At 52.8% G+C, this 24,660-nt stretch overlaps 3 protein-coding genes across 3 annotated transcripts; all 3 read left to right on the top strand.

Annotated features, from left to right (window-relative positions):
- The first annotated feature begins 4,344 nt into the window (after positions 1 to 4,344).
- Positions 4,345 to 9,105, top strand: zbtb8b (zinc finger and BTB domain containing 8B). Its single transcript, XM_041234187.1, has 4 exons — positions 4,345 to 5,057; positions 5,793 to 6,782; positions 7,377 to 7,555; positions 8,019 to 9,105. Exons 2-4 carry the CDS (start codon positions 5,852 to 5,854, stop codon positions 8,322 to 8,324), a joined length of 1,416 nt encoding a protein of 471 aa, XP_041090121.1. The 5' UTR covers positions 4,345 to 5,057; positions 5,793 to 5,851; the 3' UTR covers positions 8,325 to 9,105.
- Positions 9,106 to 11,142: 2,037 nt separating this feature from the next.
- On the top strand, positions 11,143 to 16,127 carry zbtb8a (zinc finger and BTB domain containing 8A). The gene is made up of 4 exons (XM_041233975.1): positions 11,143 to 11,391; positions 12,597 to 13,510; positions 13,844 to 14,013; positions 15,725 to 16,127. Exons 1-4 carry the CDS (start codon positions 11,336 to 11,338, stop codon positions 16,037 to 16,039), a joined length of 1,455 nt encoding a protein of 484 aa, XP_041089909.1. The 5' UTR covers positions 11,143 to 11,335; the 3' UTR covers positions 16,040 to 16,127.
- A 2,139-nt stretch (positions 16,128 to 18,266) lies between these two features.
- Positions 18,267 to 23,681, top strand: LOC121303351 (tissue alpha-L-fucosidase-like). Its single transcript, XM_041233976.1, has 8 exons — positions 18,267 to 18,813; positions 19,103 to 19,237; positions 19,533 to 19,670; positions 21,525 to 21,630; positions 21,927 to 22,127; positions 22,235 to 22,425; positions 23,087 to 23,186; positions 23,423 to 23,681. The coding sequence occupies exons 1-8, from the start codon at positions 18,395 to 18,397 to the stop codon at positions 23,561 to 23,563; spliced, it is 1,431 nt and encodes a 476-aa protein (XP_041089910.1). The 5' UTR covers positions 18,267 to 18,394; the 3' UTR covers positions 23,564 to 23,681.
- The last annotated feature ends 979 nt before the right edge of the window (positions 23,682 to 24,660 follow it).

Raw genomic sequence — 24,660 nt, 5'->3', positions numbered from 1 at the left:
TAATTCTGGTCCTGAAACCAAGAAAGGATGCCCCAAAGACACGAAGCAAAGAAACAAAACACAATTTAAAAAGATAAAGAAAATAAAACACTGTTTCTATTTTTAAATGTCACACAAATGCAGCTCAGTGAAAGGACTGGGGAATGGAAACACAATGTTAATCAATTCATTGTGTCTGTGTCTTCCAACCACATCACAGAGAGCAATCTTTAACAGACCAACACAGAAAGAAGGAATGCACGCTCTCTCTCTCTCTCCCATGCGTCTGCCTTTAGCACAGTTTACCACGATTTGCCTTGCATATTAATGTGCTGTACCATACCTTACCAGGGCTTTGCAATGCTTGCCTGTGTTTCAGCATGCTTTCACTGTGCTTTATTACACTTTGCAATGCTTGCCTGTGTTTCAGCATGCTTTCACTGTGTTTATTACACTTTGCAATGCTTGCCTGTGTTTCAGCATGCTTTCACTGTGTTTATTACACTTTGCAATGCTTGCCTGTGTTTCAGGATGCTTTCACTGTGTTTATTACACTTTGCAATGCTTGCCTGTTTCACCATGCTTTCACTGGCTTTATTACACTTTGCAATGCTTGCCTGTGTTTCAGCATGCTTTCACTGTGTTTATTACACTTTGCAATGCTTGCCTGTGTTTCAGCATGCTTTCACTGTGTTTATTACACTTTGCAATGCTTGCCTGTGTTTCAGGATGCTTTCACTGTGTTTATTACACTTTGCAATGCTTGCCTGTGTTTCAGCATGCTTTCACTGTGTTTATTACACTTTGCAATGCTTGCCTGTGTTTCAGGATGCTTTCACTGTGTTTATTACACTTTGCAATGCTTGCCTGTGTTTCAGGATGCTTTCACTGTGTTTATTACACTTTGCAATGCTTGCCTGTGTTTCAGGATGCTTTCACTGTGTTTATTACACTTTGCAATGCTTGCCTGTGTTTATGCTTTCACTGTGTTTATTACACTTTGCAATGCTTGCCTGTGTTTCAGCATGCTTTCACTGTGCTTTCACTGTGTTTATTACACTTTGCAATGCTTGCCTGTGTTTCAGGATGCTTTCACTGTGTTTATTACACTTTGCAATGCTTGCCTGTGTTTCAGCATGCTTTCACTGTGCTTATTACACTTTGCAATGCTTGCCTGTGTTTCAGCTTTCACTGTGCTTTCACTGTGTGTTTATTACACTTTGCAATGCTTGCCTGTGTTTCAGCATGCTTTCACTGTGCTTTGCATGCTTGCCTGTGTTTCAGCATGCTTTCACTGTGTTTATTGCAATGCTTGCCTGTGTTTCAGCTTATTACACTTTGCAATGCTTGCCTGTGTTTCAGCATGCTTTCACTGTGCTTTATTACACTTTGCAATGCTTGCCTGTGTTTATGCTTTCACTGTGTTTATTACACTTTGCAATGCTTGCCTGTGTTTCAGCATGCTTTCACTGTGTTTATTACACTTTGCAATGCTTGCCTGTGTTTGCATGCTTTCACTGTGCTTATTACACTTTGCAATGCTTGCCTGTGTTTCAGCATGCTTTCACTGTGTTTATTACACTTTGCAATGCTTGCCTGTGTGTTTATTACACTTTGCATGCTTGCCTGTGTTTCAGCATGCTTTCACTGTGTTTATTACACTTTGCAATGCTTGCCTGTGTTTCAGCATGCTTTCACTGTGTTTATTACACTTTGCAATGCTTGCCTGTGTTTCAGGATGCTTTCACTGTGCTTTATTACACTTTGCAATGCTTGCCTGTGTTTCAGCATGCTTTCACTGTTTATTACACTTTGCAATGCTTGCCTGTGTTTCAGGATGCTTTCACTGTGTTTATTACACTTTGCAATGCTTGCCTGTGTTTCAGCATGCTTTCACTGTGTTTATTACACTTTGCAATGCTTGCCTGTGTTTCAGCATGCTTTCACTGTGTTTATTACACTTTGCAATGCTTGCCTGTGTTTCAGCATGCTTTCACTGTGTTTATTACACTTTGCAGAGGGATTCGATTGTAGTTCAGCTGTTTCAGATGTGTGTGGTTCGGCTGCGTGCAGAGAGAGTACCCGGGGCTGCTCCACTGAGCTGTCGCTGTAGCAGCGCTATGTTTGAATATAATTACAATGCTACGGAGTCTGATGATGGCGTGGGGTTGTAATTACCAGCGCTGCTCACGCAGCTACACTGACAGTTAGCAGGCACTGAAAGTGACCACAGGCAAGCTCGCTATCATGAGAACAAAGACGAGCTATTTCAAACTGCCCGGAGAGCAGGCTACTGCAACACGCATGCATGTTATAATCACTGTGCATCCGCGTTCAGGACCGGAGACAGTGAAAGAAACCGCAGCGCAGAGCGGGAAGGCGGGGTGGAGAAGGAGAATGTTATACTGTGCTGAAATCATCACTGAATTAATCCTGGCGCAGGAATCAACCACTCGATTCCCAAACGCGAACAGCAATTCACTCAACGTGCTTTTGTTTTTTTTTAAAACATTTTTGTGGTAGCATTTTTCCTGTTTTTCAACGAGCCGTCTGTGTTTTCATCAGTAACATTCAGAAACGTGGCGGTGATCTTGATTGAACTGCCAGTTTGTGTGCTGCGGCGAGCCCGTCGAGACGCCCCCGCGATCTGTGCATAATAAATGTCACAATCTCCCAGCTGCGCACAATAAGACTGAACGCCGGGAGCTCTAATCGATAATATCATCTATAGGGCTCTAACCGGCTACTGCTGTGTGAGCCTGTCATTTAAAACGCTGCTGCGCCCTCTCCTCTTCCGACAGGAGCGCGGCGCTGATTTAGCGGTTTGTGTTGATCGGTTTCTATTTGATGTGTCACTCTTTGCGGGTGGCAGGTGAAATGTATCAGACTGAACTCAGGTTACAAGCAGGTATCAAACCCGATGAGATGTATTCGGAAGGACTCTGTAATAAACCGCGTTATTACCCCTGGCTCTCCAGTGCATTACGGCTGTGTGTTTTATGCAGCCGTAGTTTCAGTATGTAACTGGTTACAGGGGATATCGCAAGCTGGCAGCAGAATCATTAGCGTTAAAGCCTTATACCCACTTTCAATGCACACACTGTCGGGTTAGTTATGAACCCGCGCCGTGCTTTTCCGCGCTCGGCACATTTCGGATAATGTATTCGAAGAACAACGCTGCTGACAAAGCGCCGCTCGCTGCGTGTAAACGTGCCTGTTTCTATTCGCTCGTTCTCTCGTTTGGGACAGAGAGGCTGACACGGCTTCGCCCCGCTGACCCCAGGATGTTTCTGAAAGTCCTCCCTTCATTAGAGACATTGAGAAAGCCTCTTACACGCAAGACTGCTGTAGCACTGAACACAAGAGCATGCAGAATGAACATGCAAAACAAGACAATGCGTGCGTGATTACAAACACGGCAAAGCGACGGAGTTCACTGCAGTAATTGTGCGCTTTATTTGTGCACTTTCCCTCTCACGGTTATACTGTGCATGTGGGTGCAACCTGCTTTCCCATGTCTTTACAACGCTCCCCCGTGCTTTCACGATGCTTTACCACGCTTACTTATACTGTGGGACACTTTGATAAAATCATTTTAATAACTCATGCGTGGTATTAATGTAAGAACGTGTTTGTTTCTTGTTTCTGGAGAGCAGAGCGCTGTTAAAACACCAGTTCCCCCCAGTGCACAGTGCAGTGGGAGTGAAGCGCTCAGCTCCACGCGTTCCACGAGGAATGAGAAACGCGTGGCGAATCTGAGCCTAAAACCTGCTAGAAAGACAGGGAGCCTCTGCGAGGGGTGGGGGTCTTACAGAGGAGACTCCGGCCGGGATGAAAGCGAGCGAACATTTCGGTTTTAGTGAAAACATTTCTGAAGGAACCCGACACAATAAATCAGAGCTTTCTGCGCTGACGATGCCGGCGGAAGCCTGCGGTGAAGACAGGGCTCGCGTTATTATTCCTACCCGCTTTCTAAACGCATAATAAAAGGCTGACGTGTCTATTTTTGGCAGCAATCATCTTTCAAGGATAAGAAAGAGCAAAAACATTCCAAATTCCAACTCCAAATGAAGCGGTAATTACAGAGGATTGTGAATGGCGGAGTCGCGGAGACCACAAAGAAAAGAGACTTTCTATATCGCAATGTAAAGATGAACGCTGCTGTCTGTGAACTTCCTGTCGAGGTGAACAGGGTTCATTTACAACCCCCCGGATTTCAGCTATACAGTTTCGGCATCGTTACATAGTCATTTATTCATTTTCTCTGCGCAAAGAGTGTTTTTCAATCGGGCGGTGTAGATCATAATACCTTATCTGTTTATATTTATTAGAAATGCATATTTGTTTGTTTAATTCCTTTATTCCAGAGTGCTTGAGATGGTGTGCAAGCAGCTTGGTTGTTTCTGCATTGCTTTGCAGAGAGACAGTATTCACCGCCCGTGCGTACAGACGGGTTTAGCGCGCTAGCCGCTTGACTGCGGTTCAATTAGCCTTCACAGCCCTGGTTGTGATCACAACACAAAGGAGAAACGCACAGATGTGATATTGACGTGCCACAGCCGCCTGGGCTGTCTTATAAAGCAATGGCGCACAACGTAAATGAAAATTAACATTTCTTAAGTAAATGCATGACAGGGTTAATGCATAAAGTGGACGGGAGGTCTTTTCAGTGACCATTGCGCCCTCCGGTGGATTTAAATTGTCATTTGAAATTGCCAGCTGTGGGAATCGCAGCTGCGCAGAGACGCGTGCATTTAGCGCGGGGTGTATCTGTGTACAAGCCCTGCTGATCCTGGACGCATTGCAGCCTCAACTCTGTGCATCATCTTAACCATTGAATCACCTGCTAGCTCTCACAGTCACGCTGAAAAAAAAAGAACTACAGCCCCCAGAAGCCCCCGCGGCACTGTTCCAGCCAGCGCGGCCCTTCATCACACAGATCACGCGTCTAGATCCCGCCCCTTGCTTGTGATAGGTGCGCGGGTTTGCAATCCGGCTCCCGATTGGTCTGCGGCGTGTGTCGGTCCCGGAGGTGCCGCTCGCAGTGACAGGAAGACAGTTATTATTTTAGAGTGGAGGTGAGTGAGATGGAATTGTTATTGTTTGCATTTAAATGTAAATCAGATTTATATTTGACAGTTTTTTTTAATGCAATTCGCTTATAAAGGAACACGCCGCGTCCTAATTGCACGCTGGTTTCCCTCGCTAGTTGTTTAAATGCAGGAGGTTTCCTGTCGCGCTGGTTGTGTTTTTTGTGTTGTTTTTTTTCACTGTCCCTGCCAGGCTCTCTAGCATTACACGGGGCGCTGCGCGCATTAGCTCTGCATAAATCTGTGTGTAAATCCAGCTGTTTGAATGTGAATAACCCCGCACGCCTTTTCTTCATCATAGCGCACCCCTAAGTGTGAGATTCGGTGCAAACTGCGTCTCAGAATGAGTGATACATTGAACCAGCCGCATATTGGAATCAGACATTGCATCCCCTACCGCTTCATGCGAGCAACCGCTTCATGTGATCAGTGTTTTAATGTTTAAGAGTTTTTCAGTGTGTGTCAAGTTTGTAGGTTCCCCCAAGCAAAGCCATAGCAAAGTGTAATAAATCAATGTAAAGCATAGGGAAGCATTGTAAAGCACAGAGGGGCATGGCGAAGCAGGTTTTACTAGGAGCTTGATCAGCCCCAGTGTGTACAGGTAACAAGCTCAGGTGTGTCTGATTGAAGTCACAGTAAAAGCAGGAGTGGATGGAATGGCTCTGCAATGGGAATGTTATTTCCAGCCCTGATTTTCCTCTCTACTGCTCTCCTCCTGCGCAGTGCAGTGTCAGGCCCCTCCTCTCTCTGCCTGTGTGTCTGCGTTCACACTGGGATCGAGGATGGAGGTCCCGTCGTACCAGTCCCGACTGCTCGGCGAGCTCAACGAACAGCGCAAGCGTGATTTCTTCTGCGACTGCAGCGTGCTGGTGGAGGGGCGTCTCTTCAAGGCTCACCGCAACGTGCTGTTCGCCAGCAGCGGCTACTTCCGCGCCCTGCTGGTGCGCTGCCTGCAGGAGCCCGGCCGGCTGGGCAGCACCGCCGTGCTGGACATCGTGACGGCCGACGCTTTCGCACTCATCCTGGACTTCGTGTACTCGGGCAGGCTGGAGCTGCGCAGCGACAACGTCATCGAGGTCATGAGCGCCGCCAGCTACCTGCAGATGACCGACGCAGTCAGCACCTGCAAGAGCTTCATCCGCTCCTCCCTGGAGATCTGCAGCCGCGAGAGGGAGGGGCTGGCGGACAGCGGCACGGGGGGGGTCTCTGATGAGCCCATGCTGCCGCCCGGCTCCGAGAGCGAGGGCTCCACCAGAGGGGAGGAGCTCCCCGGCTTTCTCCCCGTGGATCTGGCTCTGAAACCCCCTCCTGCCTCCTCCTCATCTGCGGACAAGCCCAGCCACTCCCCCCCCTCCTCCTGCTCCTCCTCCTCCTGCTCCTCCTCCTCCCTGCTCCTCATGGGCCTGGCCAACCCCAAGACAGAGTTCGACCCCGAGGAGGAAGGGGAGGAGTCAGTGGAGGAGAAGCCCCCGTTCCACGCCCCGCCCCCGGACGGCGACAGGCCCAGCCCCTGCTCCCAGCCCCCTGGCAGCGACGGCTACCCTGTGAAGCAGTTCCTGGAGGCTCTGCTGAGGGGCGGGGAGCCCAGGAGGGAGGAGCTGCTGCAGCACTTCACCCACAGCCTGGGGGGGGGGAGCAGCGGGGAGGAGGGGGGCGGCTTCTCCACGCCGTCCCTCATGGAGATCCACAGTGACTGGTATGGGGAGGACACAGGTGAGGCTGGGGGAGAAGGAGAGTGAGACTGGGGAGAGGAGTGGGGCTGATGAGATGGGGAGACCTGGGGTTCCCCTGGGGAGAAGGGGAGTGACCCCTCTTCCCCTCCCCCCGACCCCTCTTCTGCTGGTGAGAAGAGGAGGGGGGCTGGGGAGACTCCAACCCCTCTTCCCTCTCCCCCCCCCCCCTCCTTCCCCTCTAGGGGAGGGGGGCTGGGGAGAAGGGGAGTGAGGTTGGGGAGAAGGGGAGGGGGGCTGGGGAGAAGGGGAGTGAGGTTGGGGAGAAGGGGAGGGGGGCTAGGGAGAAGGGGAATGGGGAGTTTTTATGTCTGAGTTTGTTTTACTAAGGGAGGGTTTGGTTTGGCAGTGCAGTACACAGTGTTGTTTGGGGAGGGTTTGGTTTGGCAGTGCAGTACACAGTGTTGTTTGGGGAGGGTTTGGTTTGGCAGTGCAGTACACAGTGTTGTTTGGGGAGGGTTTGGTTTGACAGTGCAGTGCACAGTGTTGTTTGGGTTTGGTTCGACAGTGGAGTGCAATGTTGTTTGGGTTTGGTTTGACAGTGCGTTGTATTAAACTGTGTTGTGTGTTGTGCCAGGAGACGGCCTGATGGCGTCGGTGAAGCTCCACAGGTGCCCGTTCTGCCCGTACACCGCCAAGCAGAAGGGCATCCTGAAGAGACACATCCGCTGCCACACCGGGGAGAGACCCTACCCCTGTGAGACCTGCGGCAAGAGATTCACCCGACAGGAGCACCTGAGGAGCCACTCTCTGAGCGTGAGTGCAGAGAGCAGAGGGGAGGAGCCACTCGCTGAGGGGGAGGGCACAGAGGAGTGGGGAGAAGCCACTTTCTGAGCGTGAGTGCAGAGAGCAGAGGGGAGGAGCCACTCGCTGAGGGGGAGGGCACAGAGGAGTGGGGAGGAGCCACTCTCTGAGCGTGAGTGCAGAGAGCAGAGGGGAGGAGCCACTCGCTGAGGGGGAGGGCACAGAGGAGTGGGGAGGAGCCACTCTCTGAGCGTGAGTGCAGAGAGCAGAGGGGAGGAGCCACTCGCTGAGGGGGAGGGCACAGAGGAGTGGGGAGGAGCCACTCTCTGAGCGTGAGTGCAGAGAGGAGCGGGGAGGGGATGGAGTCTTGGTGCTGGGAGAGGGAGGAGAGGGAGGTGTAGAGTATTCACCTTGCTGCCCATGTCATGCTCAGGTTAGGTTCTGGTACTGACCCAGTGTCATTGTCTTTATGCAGGTGCATCGCTCCAGCTGGCCCGTCGTGTGTAAGGGTTGCCGGCGCACGTTCTCAGGCAGTGTCTCTCACGGGCTGAAGCGCTTCGGGCTGTGCGACGGCTGCACCTGCGTCACCACCACGCACGAGGACCCTGCCCCCATCAACCTCAGCCAGTCAGAGGGGGCCGAGCGCAGTGACGGGGACGCCGATTGGCCCGTCTACATCGGGGAGTCGGGGGAGGCGGAGCCGAGGGGAAGGGAAGGGGAGGAGCTGGATGACAAGCACCAGCTGCACAGGCAGCTCTCGGAGTGCGAGGGGTTAATGTAGGAGAGTGAGGCGGGGAGCGGCGCATTGAACAGAACGTCTCTCTGAGTCTGACTAGTCCTTCATGACGTTGCTGACATTCAGCTACACAACTGTGCCATATGAACCATTAGAACAGGACTGACGCGCCTCAGCTCCAAATATAAGAGCAATCTCTGAAAAACGGTCTGTTCAGTCCCAACCCTAATAATAAAAAGAGGTTACAAAAAATAAAACCCTGTTAGTATGTGAAAAAGCAGGACACGATGCAACAGTTCTGTTCCCCAACCCCAAAACTACGAGATCCAGCTTCTTGAGGCACGGAGACTGAACTGCTCCCTCCCTCCCTCACCCCCTAAGAGAAAGGGGGGCAGGCTTGCGGCACCAAAATATTGGGGGAAAAAAATGAAGAAACAAAACATGTTCAAACTTTTCTTTTAGGGTGCAAGCCATCGCTGCATTGGTTTGGTTTTCAGTTGAGAGAACAGCCATTCTAGGAAGATCAGTAACAGTGCAACATGTTTGTGAAAGTGCAGTACCATGTGAACAGTATTTCTGCTGATTGACAGTGATCCTGGTTATTCTGTATACTTTGTTCTGGTTCTGGTTCTGGTTCTGGTGCATTGTTCACGTGTAGGTCTCGTGTGTGCAGCCAGGCTCCTGTAGACTAGCCGAGCACAGAGAGGCACAGTGTTATATGTATATACAGGATGTATTGAAAAGAGTCATTTTGTGAATTTCCTGTGTGTTTGTTTGTCTGGAGCAATTGGTTTTGCACTTTGCAATAAATACAGTACCTTGCTAAAACCAACAAGTTTGTGAATTATTATTATTATTATTATTATTATTATTATTATTATTAACAATAATGAAGTCTGTGTGCTATTACCCTGAACAACACAACATTGTATTTATTGCTTTCTAACCTGGAAACTGTTGTGTTTGTTAATATGAAAAACAACCAGACAAGGGGTGAGACTTGTCTCTGTGTGGAGACCATGCGGGGTCGGTAAGCTGCTGGCAGCAGGCTTTATTAGGCACTCGCACTGGCAGTAGAGTTTGTACTGGCAATAATTTAATAAGAGACACAACTGGTCCCAGTCCCTCTGTTAATGAGAAGAACGCCCATTCTATGCATTGATATCTACACAGAGGACAATGAGACACACCCGCTTCATCAGCCCGGGTCACAGAGAGGACACACCCGCTCCATCAGCCCGGGTCACGGAGAGGACACACCCGCTTCATCAGCCCGGGTCACGGAGAGGACACACCCGCTTCATCAGCCCGGGTCACGGAGAGGACACACCCGCTCCATCAGCCCGGGTCACGGAGAGGACACACCCGCTTCATCAGCCCGGGTCACGGAGAGGACACACCCGCTCCATCAGCCCGGGTCACGGAGAGGACACACCCGCTCCATCAGCCCGGGTCACGGAGAGGACACACCCGCTCCCGCGGGTCACGGAGAGGACACACCCGCTCCATCAGCCCGGGTCACGGAGAGGACACACCCGCTCCATCAGCCCGGGTCACGGAGAGGACACACCCGCTCCATCAGCCCGGGTCACGGAGAGGACACACCCGCTCCATCAGCCCGGGTCACGGAGAGGACACACCCGCTCCATCAGCCCGGGTCACGGAGAGGACACACCCGCTCCATCAGCCCGGGTCACGGAGAGGACACACCCGCTCCATCAGCCCGGGTCACGGAGAGGACACACCCGCTCCATCAGCCCGGGTCACGGAGAGGACACACCCGCTCCATCAGCCCGGGTCACGGAGAGGACACACCCGCTCCATCAGCCCGGGTCACGGAGAGGACACACCCGCGGGTCACGGAGAGGACACACCCGCTCCATCAGCCCGGGTCACGGAGAGGACACACCCGCTCCATCAGCCCGGGTCACGGAGAGGACACACCCGCTCCATCAGCCCGGGTCACGGAGAGGACACACCATCAGCCCGGGTCACGGAGAGGACACACCCGCCATCAGCCCGGGTCACGGAGAGGACACACCCGCTTCATCAGCCCGGGTCACGGAGAGGACACACCCGCTTCATCAGCCCGGGTCACGGAGAGGACACACCCGCTTCATCAGCCCGGGTCACGGAGAGGACACACCCGCTCCATCAGCCCGGGTCACGGAGAGGACACACCCGCTCCATCAGCCCGGGTCACGGAGAGGACACACCCGCTTCATCAGCCCGGGTCACGGAGAGGACACACCCGCTTCATCAGCCCGGGTCACGGAGAGGACAGGCGGGGGCTGTCCGTTTCATCTCACAGTGACGTCACTGGAAACGGAGGGACCGCAGAACGACTTGAGAAAACCGAACCGTTTATAATGAGGGGTTCATACAAGCAACACAGCAAGGACATGAACTAATAATAATTTCTGTTTCGTGACGTTATGTGTGTCTTTATTTGAACTTTAAAATGCCCTTTCATTGTAACTGATATTTGCGGTTGGTTTACTGAACAGTAGCGGGTGTACTGGTAATGCATTGTGAAAATAACACTAATATGCACAGTTCAAAAATACCGTTTACCAAAAACACTAAAACAAAGCGGGGTAAGACGAGAATTAAAGGGAAATACCAAATGTTTGTAATTTAACACCTTTAAAAAAAAATAAAAATAAAACCCGTTATCGCCTTTAACTCGCAAGACTGCCGACACCTCACTCAGTGTTTTTATTTATTTTGTATGGTTACAGCTTTACCCAAACTTAAAAGTAACTTTCCTATTCGAACGAGCTTCTGTCCTAAATAAACGGGCAAATATATAAATAAAGGGGTAAATATCTCAACGATTCCCGGCGCGTTTTCAATGCTGAGGCGGCGAGGGGCTGGCCGGGTAAGTGGGTGGCGCTGGCCCTTTAAATGGCTCTCAAGCCCTAGAGCGCCCTGTGGAACACCCACGTCACGGAGATTCTCTTTGTCCGACAAACGGGTTCCACTCTTTAGGGCTGAGCAGGAACTGAAGCGCAAGAAGACCCTCTCCACGCTGCACCGGGGAGGAGCGCACGAACATGGACATGCAGGCAGAGATGCGAGGGAAGGGCTCGCCGGCCGATCACGGGCTGCGGTGAGTACCGGTTGGTGTGGTCTGCTGAGGCGTAGTGTAGCACAGGGAGGGTGGGGAGGGTGGAGGGCGTCAGCGGGTCTGGCTGATCATGAGCGCCTGAGCTGCGAGCAGCGAGCGCCGCAGACAGCCTGTGCGTCTGCCGCTGGTCGTGAAACCAGGGCAGGCGCCGCACCCAAAGAACCGGGGCGAGTTTAATTTTAGCTACGGAGGGTGGAGCGGGTGATCTGAGACCTCGCTGTAGTGCAGGGGCAGGGCTGGGGGTTATTGGGATTATTCAGCGTGTGGTTTTATTTCTGTTCCTATATTTTCCCCCGATTTGATGCACGTTAAGCGGGCGATGGTTCAGTCTTGCTCAGACCCACGGGCACCGCCCGCCTTGCTAAACAATGACGTCTGCTTAAAACATGCCTTAAGCTGTGCGTGCGATCCAGGCGCGCTGCAACGTTATGGAAACTCGCTGACGTGGAGCGCTTGATGGCGCGCTGTCTTCTCGTTGATAAGCGCTTTGTATTTGCATGTATTTTTTTGCACGGGTTTGTAAATGTGTGTGTGTGTTTTGCTGTCGTTTCTCGATTTGGTTTCACGGGGGGAGCAGACGGGCGCTGCATTGGTGCTAAACGTCGGGGGCCGCTGCCTGTGCCTTCCTCTCAAAACTAAGCAACCAAACAAAACCGAAACGCGAATACTGCGGGCAGTCGGTCATAATAACATTAAAAAAACATGTGGATATGCTATTTTTTATTGAGATAAATTTGCAACATAAAAAAACAGTCTTCAGTCTTTTTTCGATATGTATATATTTTATTTTGGCTTGTGCGCGCATATAATGCAGGCAGGAGAAGAGCCTTGCTTCGCTGCCACGGCAGTCCTGTGAATACGCTGTGTTTTTTGCCGAGGAGGACTCTAGGTTTCTGTTCCCCGGAGCCCGACTCTGCAGCTGCGGGTCGGGTGTTGCTGATCCCAAATCCTATGTAGATGGCTTTTATAATGCCTTCTGACTGACGGCTCCAGCAGCCAATCACAGCGGACGCCGAGGCGCTCGCAGCACAGCCCCGTGTGGGCGGAGACTCTGATGTTCTGAATCCTGTGCGTGTCAGTTCAGGGTTCTGGGAGAGTGTTCTGGTTGGGGCGTCTCTTTGTATATGTCAGTATAAAGTAACAGTGCAGTAAAATCTCCCTGCCTGTCCCGCTCTCTCCCCCCCCAGTCGACAGCGTGGTCCCTGCAGCAGCTCCTCCCCCTCGGAGATCTCCTCATCCCACCAGAGTCGGCTCCTGAAGCAGCTGGACCAGCAGCGCCGGCAGGGTCTGTTCTGTGACTGCAGCGTGCTGGTGGAGGGGCGGCTGTTCCAGGCTCACCGGAACGTGCTGTTCGCCAGCAGCGGCTACTTCCGCATGCTGCTGTCCCACGGGGCCCAGGGCGGGGCCGGTGGCGGGGCCCAGCCCGTCAGCGCGTCCTTCGAGGTCTTCTCCCCGGAGACCTTCTCTGTCATCCTGGACTTCGTGTACTCGGGCAGGCTGGAGCTGTGCAGCGACAACGTCATCGAGGTCATGAGCGCCGCCAGCTACCTGCAGATGACCGATGTCATTGGATACTGCAAGAGCTTCATCCGCTCCTCGCTGGACATCAGCGCCAAGGACGAGAAGGAGGAGGGGGGGGAGCAGGAGCAGCGCTACCCCGTGCAGCTCCAGCAGTCCCCCGGCCACACGGGGGCGCCGCACCCCTCCTTCTCCTGCTCCACCGCCACCGCCTCCTCCTGGCGCGTTCAGAACGGCAGCAGCGCCCAGCAGGACCCCCCGCCCCCCTCCAAGCACCCCCTGCCCCAGGACGGGCTGGAGTTCAGGCCAGGGAACCCCCGCCCCAGCAGGCAGCCCATGCACACCTCTCTGGGGGGGGTTGAGGGTGACGCCGAGGTCCTCCGGTTCAGTCCTGGCTCGGAGGGAAGTGGGGGGGGTACGGCAGGGCGGAAAAGGAAAGGCTGGACCCCTGCCTCACCTTCACCTCCAGACGACAAGGGGGCCCCCTCCCCCTCCCCCTCCTGCAAGCCCAAGGCTGATAAAGCAGACGAGCTGTACGCTACCCTACCCACCATTGTGGGGGTGGTGGGGCTGTTCAACCAAGGTGAGAGAGAGAGAGAGAGAGAGAGAGAGAAGAGAGAGAGAGAGCGAGAGAGCGAGCTGTTACAGGGGTGGTAGTGAGACTCCTGTTGCCCAGTAGTTTCGTTCATTGCAGTTTTACGACTGCATGCTTCATTAGCTTGATGGGTAAGAAGCTCAGGTGTGTCTTACTAAACCCACAGTGAAACCAAGACTGGATCAAACTGCTAAGCAATGGGAGTCTTATTGCCAGCCCTGTACTGTACAGTGAATTCACTGCCTTGTTTTATTTGTCGTGCTGAGACTGTGTAGAGGCTGCCCTCAGTGCAGTCACGCCCGCTCCTCTCTATCCTCTCAGACGAGTGCCCGTCCATGCGGTTCAAGTGCCCGTTCTGCACGCACACGGTGAAGAGGAAGGCAGATCTGAAGAGACACCTGCGCTGCCACACCGGGGAGAGACCCTACCCCTGCGAAGCCTGCGGCAAGAGATTCACCCGACTGGAGCACCTGAGGAGCCACTTCCAGACTGTGAGTCTGACAGGGCCTGTGCCTCTAACTGTGTGTGTGTGGGTCTGCCTCTGTGTGTGTGTGTGTGTCTGCCACTATGTCTGTGTGTGTCACTGTGTGTGTGTGTGTGTCACTGTGACAGTCTGTGTATCTGAAATGCAGGTTTGAGAAGCAGTGGAGCACGCACACAGACCTTTAGTGTTCTTGGAGTGCGTGGATATAAGACTCTAGAGAGTGTCAGTCTACGAGAGAGAGATTTAAAAGATAACGTGATTTATCAATTGACAAGAGTGTAGCAGACAGTGCAGCTGTGGCAAGCAGTAATGACAGAACCAGCACTAGTAACAGGGCTAGCTGCAGCAATTCTAACAGGGCTCTGAACCCCTCTCAGATCCACCAGACAGGGCTAGCTGCAGCAATTCTAACAGGGCTCTGAACCCCTCTCAGATCCACCAGACAGGGCTAGCTGCAGCAATTCTAACAGGGCTCTGAACCCCTCTCAGATCCACCAGACAGGGCTAGCTGCAGCAATTCTAACAGGGCTCTGAACCCCTCTCAGATCCACCAGACAGGGCTAGCTGCAGCAGTTCTAACAGGGCACTCTCTAGACACACCCCTCTCAGCTCCACCAGACAGGGCTAGCTGCAGCAATTCTAACAGGGCTCTGAACCCCTCTCAGCTAGCCACCAGACAGGGCTAGCTGCAGCAGGGCTCTGAACCCCTCTCAGATCCACCAGACAGGGCTCTGCAACCCCTCTCAGATCCACCAGACAGGGCTAGCTGCAGCAGTTCTAACAGGGCTCTGAACCCCTCTCAGATCCACCAGACAGGGCTAGCTGCAGCAATTCTAACAGGGCTCTGAACCCCTCTCAGATCCACCAGACAGGGCTAGCTGCAGCAATTCTAACAGGGCTCTGAACCCCTCTCAGATCCACCAGACAGGGCTAGCTGCAGCAGTTCTAACAGGGCTCTGAACCCCTCTCAGATCCACCAGACAGGGCTAGCTGCAGCAGTTCTAACAGGGCTCTGAACCCCTCTCAGATCCACCAGACAGGGCTAGCTGCAGCAGTTCTAACAGGGCTCTGAACCCCTCTCAGATCCACCAGACAGGGCTAGCTGCAGCAGTTCTAACAGGGCTCTGAACCCCTCTCAGATCCACCAGACAGGGCTAGCTGCAGCAGTTCTAACAGGGCTCTGAACCCCTCTCAGATCCACCAGACAGGGCTAGCTGCAGCAGTTCTAACAGGGCTCTGAACCCCTCTTCCACCAGACAGGGCTAGCTGCAGCAATTCTAACAGGGCTCTGAACCCCTCTCAGATCCACCAGACAGGGCTAGCTGCAGCAATTCTAACAGGGCTCTGAACCCCTCTCAGATCCACCAGACAGGGCTAGCTGCAGCAATTCTAACAGGGATCCACCAGACAGGGCTAGCTGCAGCAATTCTAACAGCTCAACCCCTCTCAGATCCACCAGACAGGGCTAGCTGCAGCAATTCTAACAGGGCTCTGAACCCCTCTCAGATCCACCAGACAGGGCAGCTAACAGGGCTCTGAACCCCTCTCAGATCCACCAGACAGGGCTAGCTGCAGCAATTCTAACAGGGCTCTGAACCCCTCTCAGATCCACCAGACAGGGCTAGCTGCAGCAGTTCTAACAGGGCTCTGAACCCCTCTCAGATCCACCAGACAGGGCTAGCTGCAGCAGTTCTAACAGGGCTCTGAACCCCTCTCAGATCCACCAGGCTCGGAAGCTCATCTGCAGGAAGTGTAAGCGTCATGTGACGGAGCTGAGTGGCAGGGTGGTGTGCGAGGGGACGCGCCGCTACCGGCTCTGCAACGACTGTCTGCTGGAGACGGGGGACGACACCGCCGGCTCGGCCAATCACAGTGCAGCCCAGCCCTACTTCGAGGATAATGAGGGCCTGTCCTGGCCAATGACCGACGAGGACGAGCTGGCCGAGGACTCGGGGGCAGACCTTATCATCCAGGAAGTGGAGGACAGCGACGAGGAGATGGACAGGAAGGAAGTGAAGCCTGTCATCGGGTAGAGCGCCCCCTGCCTGCGGGGAGGAGCAACTGCTGAAAGACTGATTTTTTTATTGTCGTATTTAATTTGAATTAAATTGTATTTATTGATTTTTTACTTTAGTATTTGGAAAGGAAACAAAAAGGGAAACCAATTGGTACCAGACTCTGAACAGAAGAGAAGGGACTTTGTGTTTGAATGACGGAAGATCACGACACAGCAATGTACAGTGTGTGTGTGTGTGTGTGTGTGTATAAATATATATATATAAATGCAGTGGTCTAGCACTGTCTGTTACACATCTCAGTGCATTCAGCTCATCCTTTTCTAAGACCCTTATCAGCTTCTCGCAGGAGAAGCACAGTGAAGCGATGAAGCACAGTGAAAGCATGGTGCAGCGCAAGCAAGCATTGCAAAGGGCAAAGTGGTCTGGCAAAGCAATTCAGAACATTATAAACCACAGTGAGGAAATGCATAAGAAAACTGCAGGAGGAGCGAGAAATTTACCCTGGTAACCTTTCATAAGAGGAGATACATGACTTCATAAACAGAATGCATGGCGATGTTAGAGAAATCCAGCTGTGTCAACGTGTCCCGCTGACCCGCGGGGTGCTGTGCTCGCTCTTCACACAGGACGAGGGCTTTGTTTCTCATTGTAGTTTTATACACCTGTATAGATGGCTTTGCTACGTTGTTCAACCCTTCTTTTATATCTGCAGAGCGCTCTCTGAGTGCATGCTTCTCTGAGTGGAGGGCAATGTGTGATTGCATGCTGCACTGTGATGGAAACACACACACACACACACACAAGCAATCACACTGGTTATAGGGCAGGGTTACACACACACACACACACACACACTGGTTCTAGCACAGGGTCACACACACACACACTGGTTATAGGACAGGGTTACACACACACAAGCAAGCACACTGGTTATAGGGCAGGGTCACACACAAGCAAGCACACTGGTTATAGGACAGGGTTACACATACACAAGCAAGCACACTGGTTATAGGGCAGGGTTACACACACACACACACACTGGTTCTAGCGCAGGGTCACACACACACACACACACTGGTTATAGGACAGGGTTACACACACACAAGCAAGCACACTGGTTATAGGGCAGGGTTACACACACACACACACACACACACACACACACACTGGTTCTAGCGCAGGGTCACACACACACACTGGTTATAGGGCAGGGTTACACACACACACACACAAGCAAGCACACTGGTTATAGGGCAGGGTTACACACACACACACACACACACACTGGTTATAGTGCAGGGTCACACACACACACACACACTAGCCCTGGGTTTGAGCTCAGAACCCTCTCCCCCCCCCCCCCCCCCCCCCTGCTTGTTAAGGTATAGGATTGAAATGATCTGATTGCCCCTGGGGGTGTGCTTGCTTGCTCTCAGAGGAGAGTTATTTGTGCAGGCTGTAAGGGAGGGGCAGTGTGTGAACTGTTTAAATAGCGTGATCATTGGAGGGTCAGAGGCACCTCCTACAATCACTGGAAAATAAAACCATTCACAGCAAGGTGTTCGTGCTGCTTTCCTTCCCCTGAATGTGCACAGCTGCTCCTCGGACCCAGGACTGGAGTGAGTGGTAACTGTGAGGCAAGCCGGGGTCAGACTCTTAGGAATTGTTTAGCGGAGAATATTTACCAGGCAGAGCCACGCTCCACCTGTCCTGTAGTGGATAAGTGGACAGTGAGGGAGCAGAGTCTACAGCACAACACCAGAGGCAAAGCAATGAAACTCTGGTCTCTGGAAACACACACACACATCACCTGAAGATCAGACGCTTTTTATTGCACTGTTTACCACCTCCGATGTGCAAGACGTGCATTATTCTTTGTAAACCATTTGCAAGCAGATAATAAACATTATACAGTCATTTCTGTAGACTAGCTACAAGCTGACATCCACGCCGGGAGAGAGGGGTGAAAATCAGCTTTATTACACAGCGCCCCCATGCGGCAGCGCTTCTCAACCCCGGTGTTTCATCTGCTTTCATTGCAACGGAACTCTCAATGACTAAACACTTCACTGAAATAATCGTTTCTATAGTTAGACTTTATTATTCTTTTAAGCTTGTTTTCAGCTCTTACACAGTTGCAGATGTCAGGTTAGCTAGAGCATGTCGTTTTCTTTAATCTCGTCTTTGCTGCGCTTCTTTAAAACGCGGGTCACGTGTAAATCACATGGGAGGGGGGTGACCAGGAAGCTAAAAGAACCCCCCCCCCCGATGCAGAATAAGTCAGAATCTCGCAAAGCGGGGCCAGTTATTAAATGAAACTCTGCAGCTTGGCACGTTGCGAATATTGCAGAGTCCCAACACGCTTTTCTTATGTTAAATACGGGAGCAATGTTTCCTTCTGGTTTGCTTCGTCTTCTCTCTGTGTTTGCAGGGACCTGCGCTCAGGCGAAGGCAATGCCGCCTCTGCTCTTACTGCTGTGCCTCTGGTCCTCGGCCGCCACGTCCCGGTACACTCCGGACTGGGCCAGTCTGGACTCGAGGCCGCTCCCCGCCTGGTTCGACCGAGCCAAGTTCGGTATCTTCGTGCACTGGGGCGTGTTTTCGGTACCCGGGTTGCGCAGCGAGTGGTTCTGGTGGCACTGGCAGGGAGAGCACGACGCCGCCTGCATCGCGTTCATGAAGCAGAACTACCCGCCGGGCTTCAGCTATCCCGACTTCGCCCCACAGTTTCGGGCTGAATTTTTCGATCCGGAGCGCTGGACCGAACTGTTCGAGGCTGCCGGAGCGAAGTGAGTGCATGGGAAGCTGTGTGTGTGTGTCTTTCAAATCAATCAGTCCGTGCAAGAAAGACTCCCATTGCCTAGCAGTTTGATCCATTCCTGGTTCGCTGCAGTTTTGAACACACCTGAGCTTGTTATCTATAGGCTGGGGCTAATCAAGCTCCTAGTAAATCCTGGCATGGGTGAAGGTGCTGTGCAGTAGGAGTCTTATGCCCGTCCTTGCAGTGTAGATAGCAGTATTTGCAAGCGGGTTGTGTGGACCGTATAGAAGTTCTTACCGGTTTGTGTCGTGTGGCAGGTACGTGGTTCTGACCACGAAGCACCACGAGGGCTTCACTAACTGGGGCTCCCCGGTGTCGTGGAACTGGAACTCTGTGGACACGGGGCCACACCGCGACCTCGTAGGGGACCTGGGGGCCGCGCTGAGGAAGAGGTGGGGGGTCCTGAGGGGCCAGTCGCAAGTGCTGCTGGGAATGGGGGGAAAAAAATCTGTTTGTACACCTTGCTCTTGTGTTTTTTTTTTTTTAAATTAAAAAAAAAAACGTATTTTATTTCTTCATTGTTAACTGTTACATGAATTTATTCCCTCCTTTCTCATTGTTTTTTTTGCTAAGCTCTCTCTCTCTCTCTCTCTCTCTCTCTTAACCTTGGTGCTAAGTGCAGAGTATAGACCTGGGTTGACTCCACCATCATTTCTGTCTCTCTGTCTGCCTCCCCCTCCCCTCCAGGAACCTGCACTATGGACTGTACCATTCCCTCTACGAGTGGTTTCACCCGCTCTACCTCTCCGACAAGAAGGCGGGCTTTAAGACCCAGGACTTTGTCCGCAGTAAGACCCTGCCTGAACTCTACGACCTTGTGCAAAGGTAAGGCTGCGTGTTAGCACTGCTACCGGTCTCCCTTTCGAGAGCCTGTGAGCGTCACTTCAGCATGTGTTGCAAGTATTTCAAGTGCAGCCGTGCAGATAAGCAGCTGCATACTGGTCTGGCAGCAGATTAACAAGGCTGTCAGTCCTGCCTGCCCTGCCACTGCCACGGCTTTACAAACGAGAGCCACCAGCACGTTGAAGGAGAGGAGCTTGACTTCTGTCAACTGCATCACAGAATAGTGCAGAATAAGAGTCAGCAGTGAAGTGTTTCATCACAGTGTGATAGTAGCAAAAAATAATACAGACACCAGAATCCGATAGTCTCAATAACTCACCATATAAACAGTGTTAGAAAATATATACATGCAATAAAGTAATCCTAATCACATTGCGTTCATACACAGTCCCGAGCAGGACCCCGCAGAGTGGAGTTGTGTGTGTTTTCACACACGGGTGAGAAATGGATTGGTTGCTCTACTGAAGGGCCGCGGTGCTGCTGGTGTCCGCCCTGATCGTGCTCTTTTGAAGGGCCGCGGTGCTGTTGGTGTCCGCCCTGATCGTGCTCTTTTGAAGGGCCGCGGTGCTGTTGGTGTCTGCCCTGATCGTGCTCTTTTGAAGGGCCGCGGTGCTGCTGGTGTCTGCCCTGATCGTGCTCTTTTGAAGGGCCGCGGTGCTGCTGGTGTCCGCCCTGATCGTGCTCTTTTGAAGGGCCCTGATCGTGCTCTTTTGAAGGGCCCTGATCGTGCTCTTTTGAAGGGCCGCGGTGCTGTTGGTGGGCCCTGATCGTGCTCTTTTGAAGGGCCGCGGTGCTGTTGGTGTCTGCCCTGATCGTGCTCTTTTGAAGGGCCCTGATCGTGCTCTTTTGAAGGGCCGCGGTGCTTGGTGTCTGCCCTGATCGTGCTCTTTTGAAGGGCCGCGGTGCTGCTGGTGTCTGCCCTGATCGTGCTCTTTTGAAGGGCCGCGGTGCTGTTGGTGTCCGCCCTGATCGTGCTCTTTTGAAGGGCCGCGGTGCTGTTGGTGTCCGCCCTGATCGTGCTCTTTTGAAGGGCCGCGGTGCTGTTGGTGTCCGCCCTGATCGTGCTCTTTTGAAGGGCCGCGGTGCTGTTGGTGTCCGCCCTGATCGTGCTCTTTTGAAGGGCCGCGGTGCTGTTGGTGTCCGCCCTGATCGTGCTCTTTTGAAGGGCCGCGGTGCTGTTGGTGTCCGCCCTGATCGTGCTCTTTTGAAGGGCCGCGGTGCTGTTGGTGTCCGCCCTGATCGTGCTCTTTTGAAGGGCCGCGGTGCTGTTGGTGTCCGCCCTGATCGTGCTCTTTTGAAGGGCCGCGGTGCTGTTGGTGTCCGCCCTGATCGTGCTCTTTTGAAGGGCCGCGGTGCTGCTGGTGTCCGCCCTGATCGTGCTCTTTTGAAGGGCCGCGGTGCTGTTGGTGTCCGCCCTGATCGTGCTCTTTTGAAGGGCCGCGGTGCTGTTGGTGTCCGCCCTGATCGTGCTCTTTTGAAGGGCCGCGGTGCTGTTGGTGTCCGCCCTGATCGTGCTCTTTTGAAGGGCCGCGGTGCTGTTGGTGTCCGCCCTGATCGTGCTCTTTTGAAGGGCCGCGGTGCTGTTGGTGTCCGCCCTGATCGTGCTCTTTTGAAGGGCCGCGGTGCTGTTGGTGTCTGCCCTGATCGTGCTCTTTTGAGGGCCGCGGTGCTCTGGTGTGCCCTCGTGCTCTTTTGAAGGGCCGCGGTGCTGTTGGTGTCCGCCCTGATCGTGCTCTTTTGAAGGGCCGCGGTGCTGTTGGTGTCCGCCCTGATCGTGCTCTTTTGAAGGGCCGCGGTGCTGTTGGTGTCTGCCCTGATCGTGCTCTTGCCTCGCAGGTACAAGCCTGACCTGATCTGGTCGGATGGGGAATGGGAGGCGCCCGATTCATACTGGAACTCCACTGACTTCCTGGCCTGGCTCTACAACCACAGCCCTGTCAAGGTGTGTGCCACACTAGTCCTGCCAAGGAGGCTGGCTCAACAGAGGGGGGGCGGAGGCAGGGTATGGGGTCCAGTGATTAGAGCTGAGGAGATTGGGAGGAAGGGAAGCAGTGTGGTCGAGGGCTTTGAGCTTTGTGGTAGGAGGCAGGCTGTGGGATCTAGCAGGAGGAAGGGAAGCAGAAATATCGATATGTTAACTGCTGTATGAAATCTCTCTGTCTGAGGGAAGGAACGCGATAGCTGGTTCATGTCTTTTAAACGCTCGGAGCTCCAGTCTCAAACCTGAGTTTCTTCCAGGACACGGTGGTGGTGAATGACCGCTGGGGAGCAGGGTGTGCTTGTAAACACGGGGGCTACTACAACTGCGAGGACAAGTACAGCCCCGGACAGCTGCCCGGGCACAAGTGGGAGAAGTGCACCTCCGTGGACACGCAGTCCTGGGGCTACCGGAGAGACATGAGGCTGAGCGAGCTGCTGGACCTGCCCAGCATCATCAGGGTACACTGGACTCTGAGTGTGTGTGCGTGTCTGTGTCTCTGCCTGCGTGTCTGTGTGGCTCTGTCTGTGTGTGGCTGCCTCACCCCCTCTCCCCTGCCTCTCTGCAGGACCTGGTGCAGACAGTGAGCCTGGGAGGGAACTACCTGCTCAACGTGGGTCCCACGGCCGAGGGGACGATCCCCGTGGTGTTCGAGGAGCGGCTGCGTGGCGTGGGGGCGTGGCTGCGGGTCAACGGAGACGCCATCTACTCCTCGCAACCCTGGCGCGTGCAGAGCGAGAACAGCACTGCCCCCGTCTGGTACTGAGGGCTACAAGCTCACTTTTTTACCATGCGTTTCCTGGGACTACATACTGTGCATTTCCAATAGTTTACCCTGCTTTGCAAGGTTTAAATATGCTTTCCCAGACCTCTCTGTGCTTTACAGTGCCTAGCCTTTACCATGCTTTCACTGTGCTTTACAATGCTTCCCTGTGCTTTACCAGACCTCTCTGTGCTTTACAATGCTTCGCTATGCTTTACCAGACCTCTCTGTGCTTTACAATGCTTCCCTCTGCTTTACCAGACCTCTCTGTGCTTTACAATGCTTCCCTGTGCTTTACCAGACCTCTCTGTGCTTTACAATGCTTCGCTATGCTTTACCAGACCTCTCTGTGCTTTACAATGCTTCCCTCTGCTTTACCAGACCTCTCTGTGCTTTACAATGCTTCCCTGTGCTTTACCAGACCTCTCTGTGCTTTACAATGCTTCCCTATGCTTTACCAGACCTCTCTGTGCTTTCCAATGCCTATGCTTTCCCACACCTCTGTGCTTTACAATGCCTGGGCTTGCTTTCCCATGCTTTCACTGTTCTCGCTCTGGGAATCTTTTCTGATGGAAGTATTGGACGCTGTGCTGCTTCAGCGCAGTGCTGTGGTGTCCTGTGTATTCTGTCCTGTCACACCTCCTCTCCCATTCCCAGGTACACCAGTAGAGACTCGCTGGTTTACGCAATCTTCTTCCAGTGGCCGGCGGATAACAAGCTGGACCTGAACAAGCCCAAAACGTCTCCCTCCACGAATGTAAGCAGTGTACTGACCTGTGCTGTGTGTCTGGAACAGTGTGAGAGCATCGCTGTAGTGTGAACACCAGCAGTGTCCCAGCGCTCTCCTCTTCTTCAGTCTAACGGCTTCGTTGCTGAGGTCGGTTTCTGGTCTCTCTGCCTATGCGAGGGAGACTGGGCACACTAACTGGGAGCAGCAGAGCAGTGTGAGCCAGCCTGACGCCTGGGTTTAACTTTGTGTTCCTGTCTGGACAGGTGACGATGCTGGGGAGCCCCAAACCCCTGAAGTGGACCCCCCGAGGGGTGACGGGCCTGTCGGTGATCCTGCCCCCCCCAGACCCTCCCTCTCCTGCTGCCCCCCCGGCCTGGACTCTGATACTGCAGGGTGTGGCCTGAGGAACCAGGGGGCTGTGTGGAGACCGAGAGGGGACTGAGCAGTGTGAGAGAGAGTCAGTGTGTGTGTCAGTGTGTGTCTGAGAGAGTCAGTGTGTGTCTGAGAGAGTCAGTGTGTGTGTCAGTGTGTATCTGAGAGAGTCAGTGTGTATCTGAGAGAGTCAGTGTGTGTGTCAGTGTGTATCTGAGAGAGTCAGTGTGTATCTGAGAGAGTCAGTGTGTATCTGAGAGAGTCAGTGTGTGTGTCAGTCAGTGTATCTGAGAGAGGGTGTGTCTGTGTATCTATGAGTGTGTGTGTCTGTGTATCTATGAGAGGGTGTGTCTGTGTATCTGTGAGTGTGTGTCACTGTGTATCTATGAGAGGGTGTGTCTGTGTATCTGTGAGTGTGTGTCACTGTGTATCTATGAGAGGGTGTGTCTGTGTATCTATGAGAGAGTGTGTGTCACTGTGTATCTATGAGAGGGTGTGTAACTGTGTATCTATGAGAGAGTGTGTGTCACTGTGTATCTATGAGAGGGTGTGTCTGTGTATCTATGAGAGAGTGTGTGTCACTGTGTATCTATGAGAGGGTGTGTAACTGTGTATCTATGAGAGAGTGTGTGTCACTGTGTATCTATGAGAGGGTGTGTAACTGTGTATCTATGAGAGAGTGTGTGTCACTGTGTATCTATGAGAGGGTGTGTAACTGTGTATCTATGAGAGAGTGTGTGTCACTGTGTATCTATGAGAGGGTGTGTAACTGTGTATCTATGAGAGAGTGTGTGTCACTGTGTATCTATTAGAGTGTGTTAAATGTATTAAATGATGAAGGGTCATCGATGAAGTCAGTGGGGTTTGTTTGAAGGCATGTACTGATGCAGTGTTTGTTGAAAGTGTTTGCCTCTCATTTCTCAATAAACACACTGATACATGGACAGTGATTGTGTGTGTGGGGTGGATTTGTTTTGTGCACAGTGCTCTGGACTCTGTCTGCTCCCATCTCACAATGTGCTCCGCTCAGCCCCCCACCCCTCACTGACTCTTCACATTCTTCCAGAGCTTCTCCGCACTGCGGGGCTAACCTCGTTTCTCAACAGACATTTAGCAATCCATTTCACAC

Source organism: Polyodon spathula, chromosome 32 (assembly GCF_017654505.1).
Source record: "Polyodon spathula isolate WHYD16114869_AA chromosome 32, ASM1765450v1, whole genome shotgun sequence".
Lineage (NCBI taxonomy): Eukaryota > Metazoa > Chordata > Actinopteri > Acipenseriformes > Polyodontidae > Polyodon > Polyodon spathula.
Note: the sequence above shows the minus strand (reverse complement) of the source record. Positions and strands in the feature narration are given on the sequence as shown.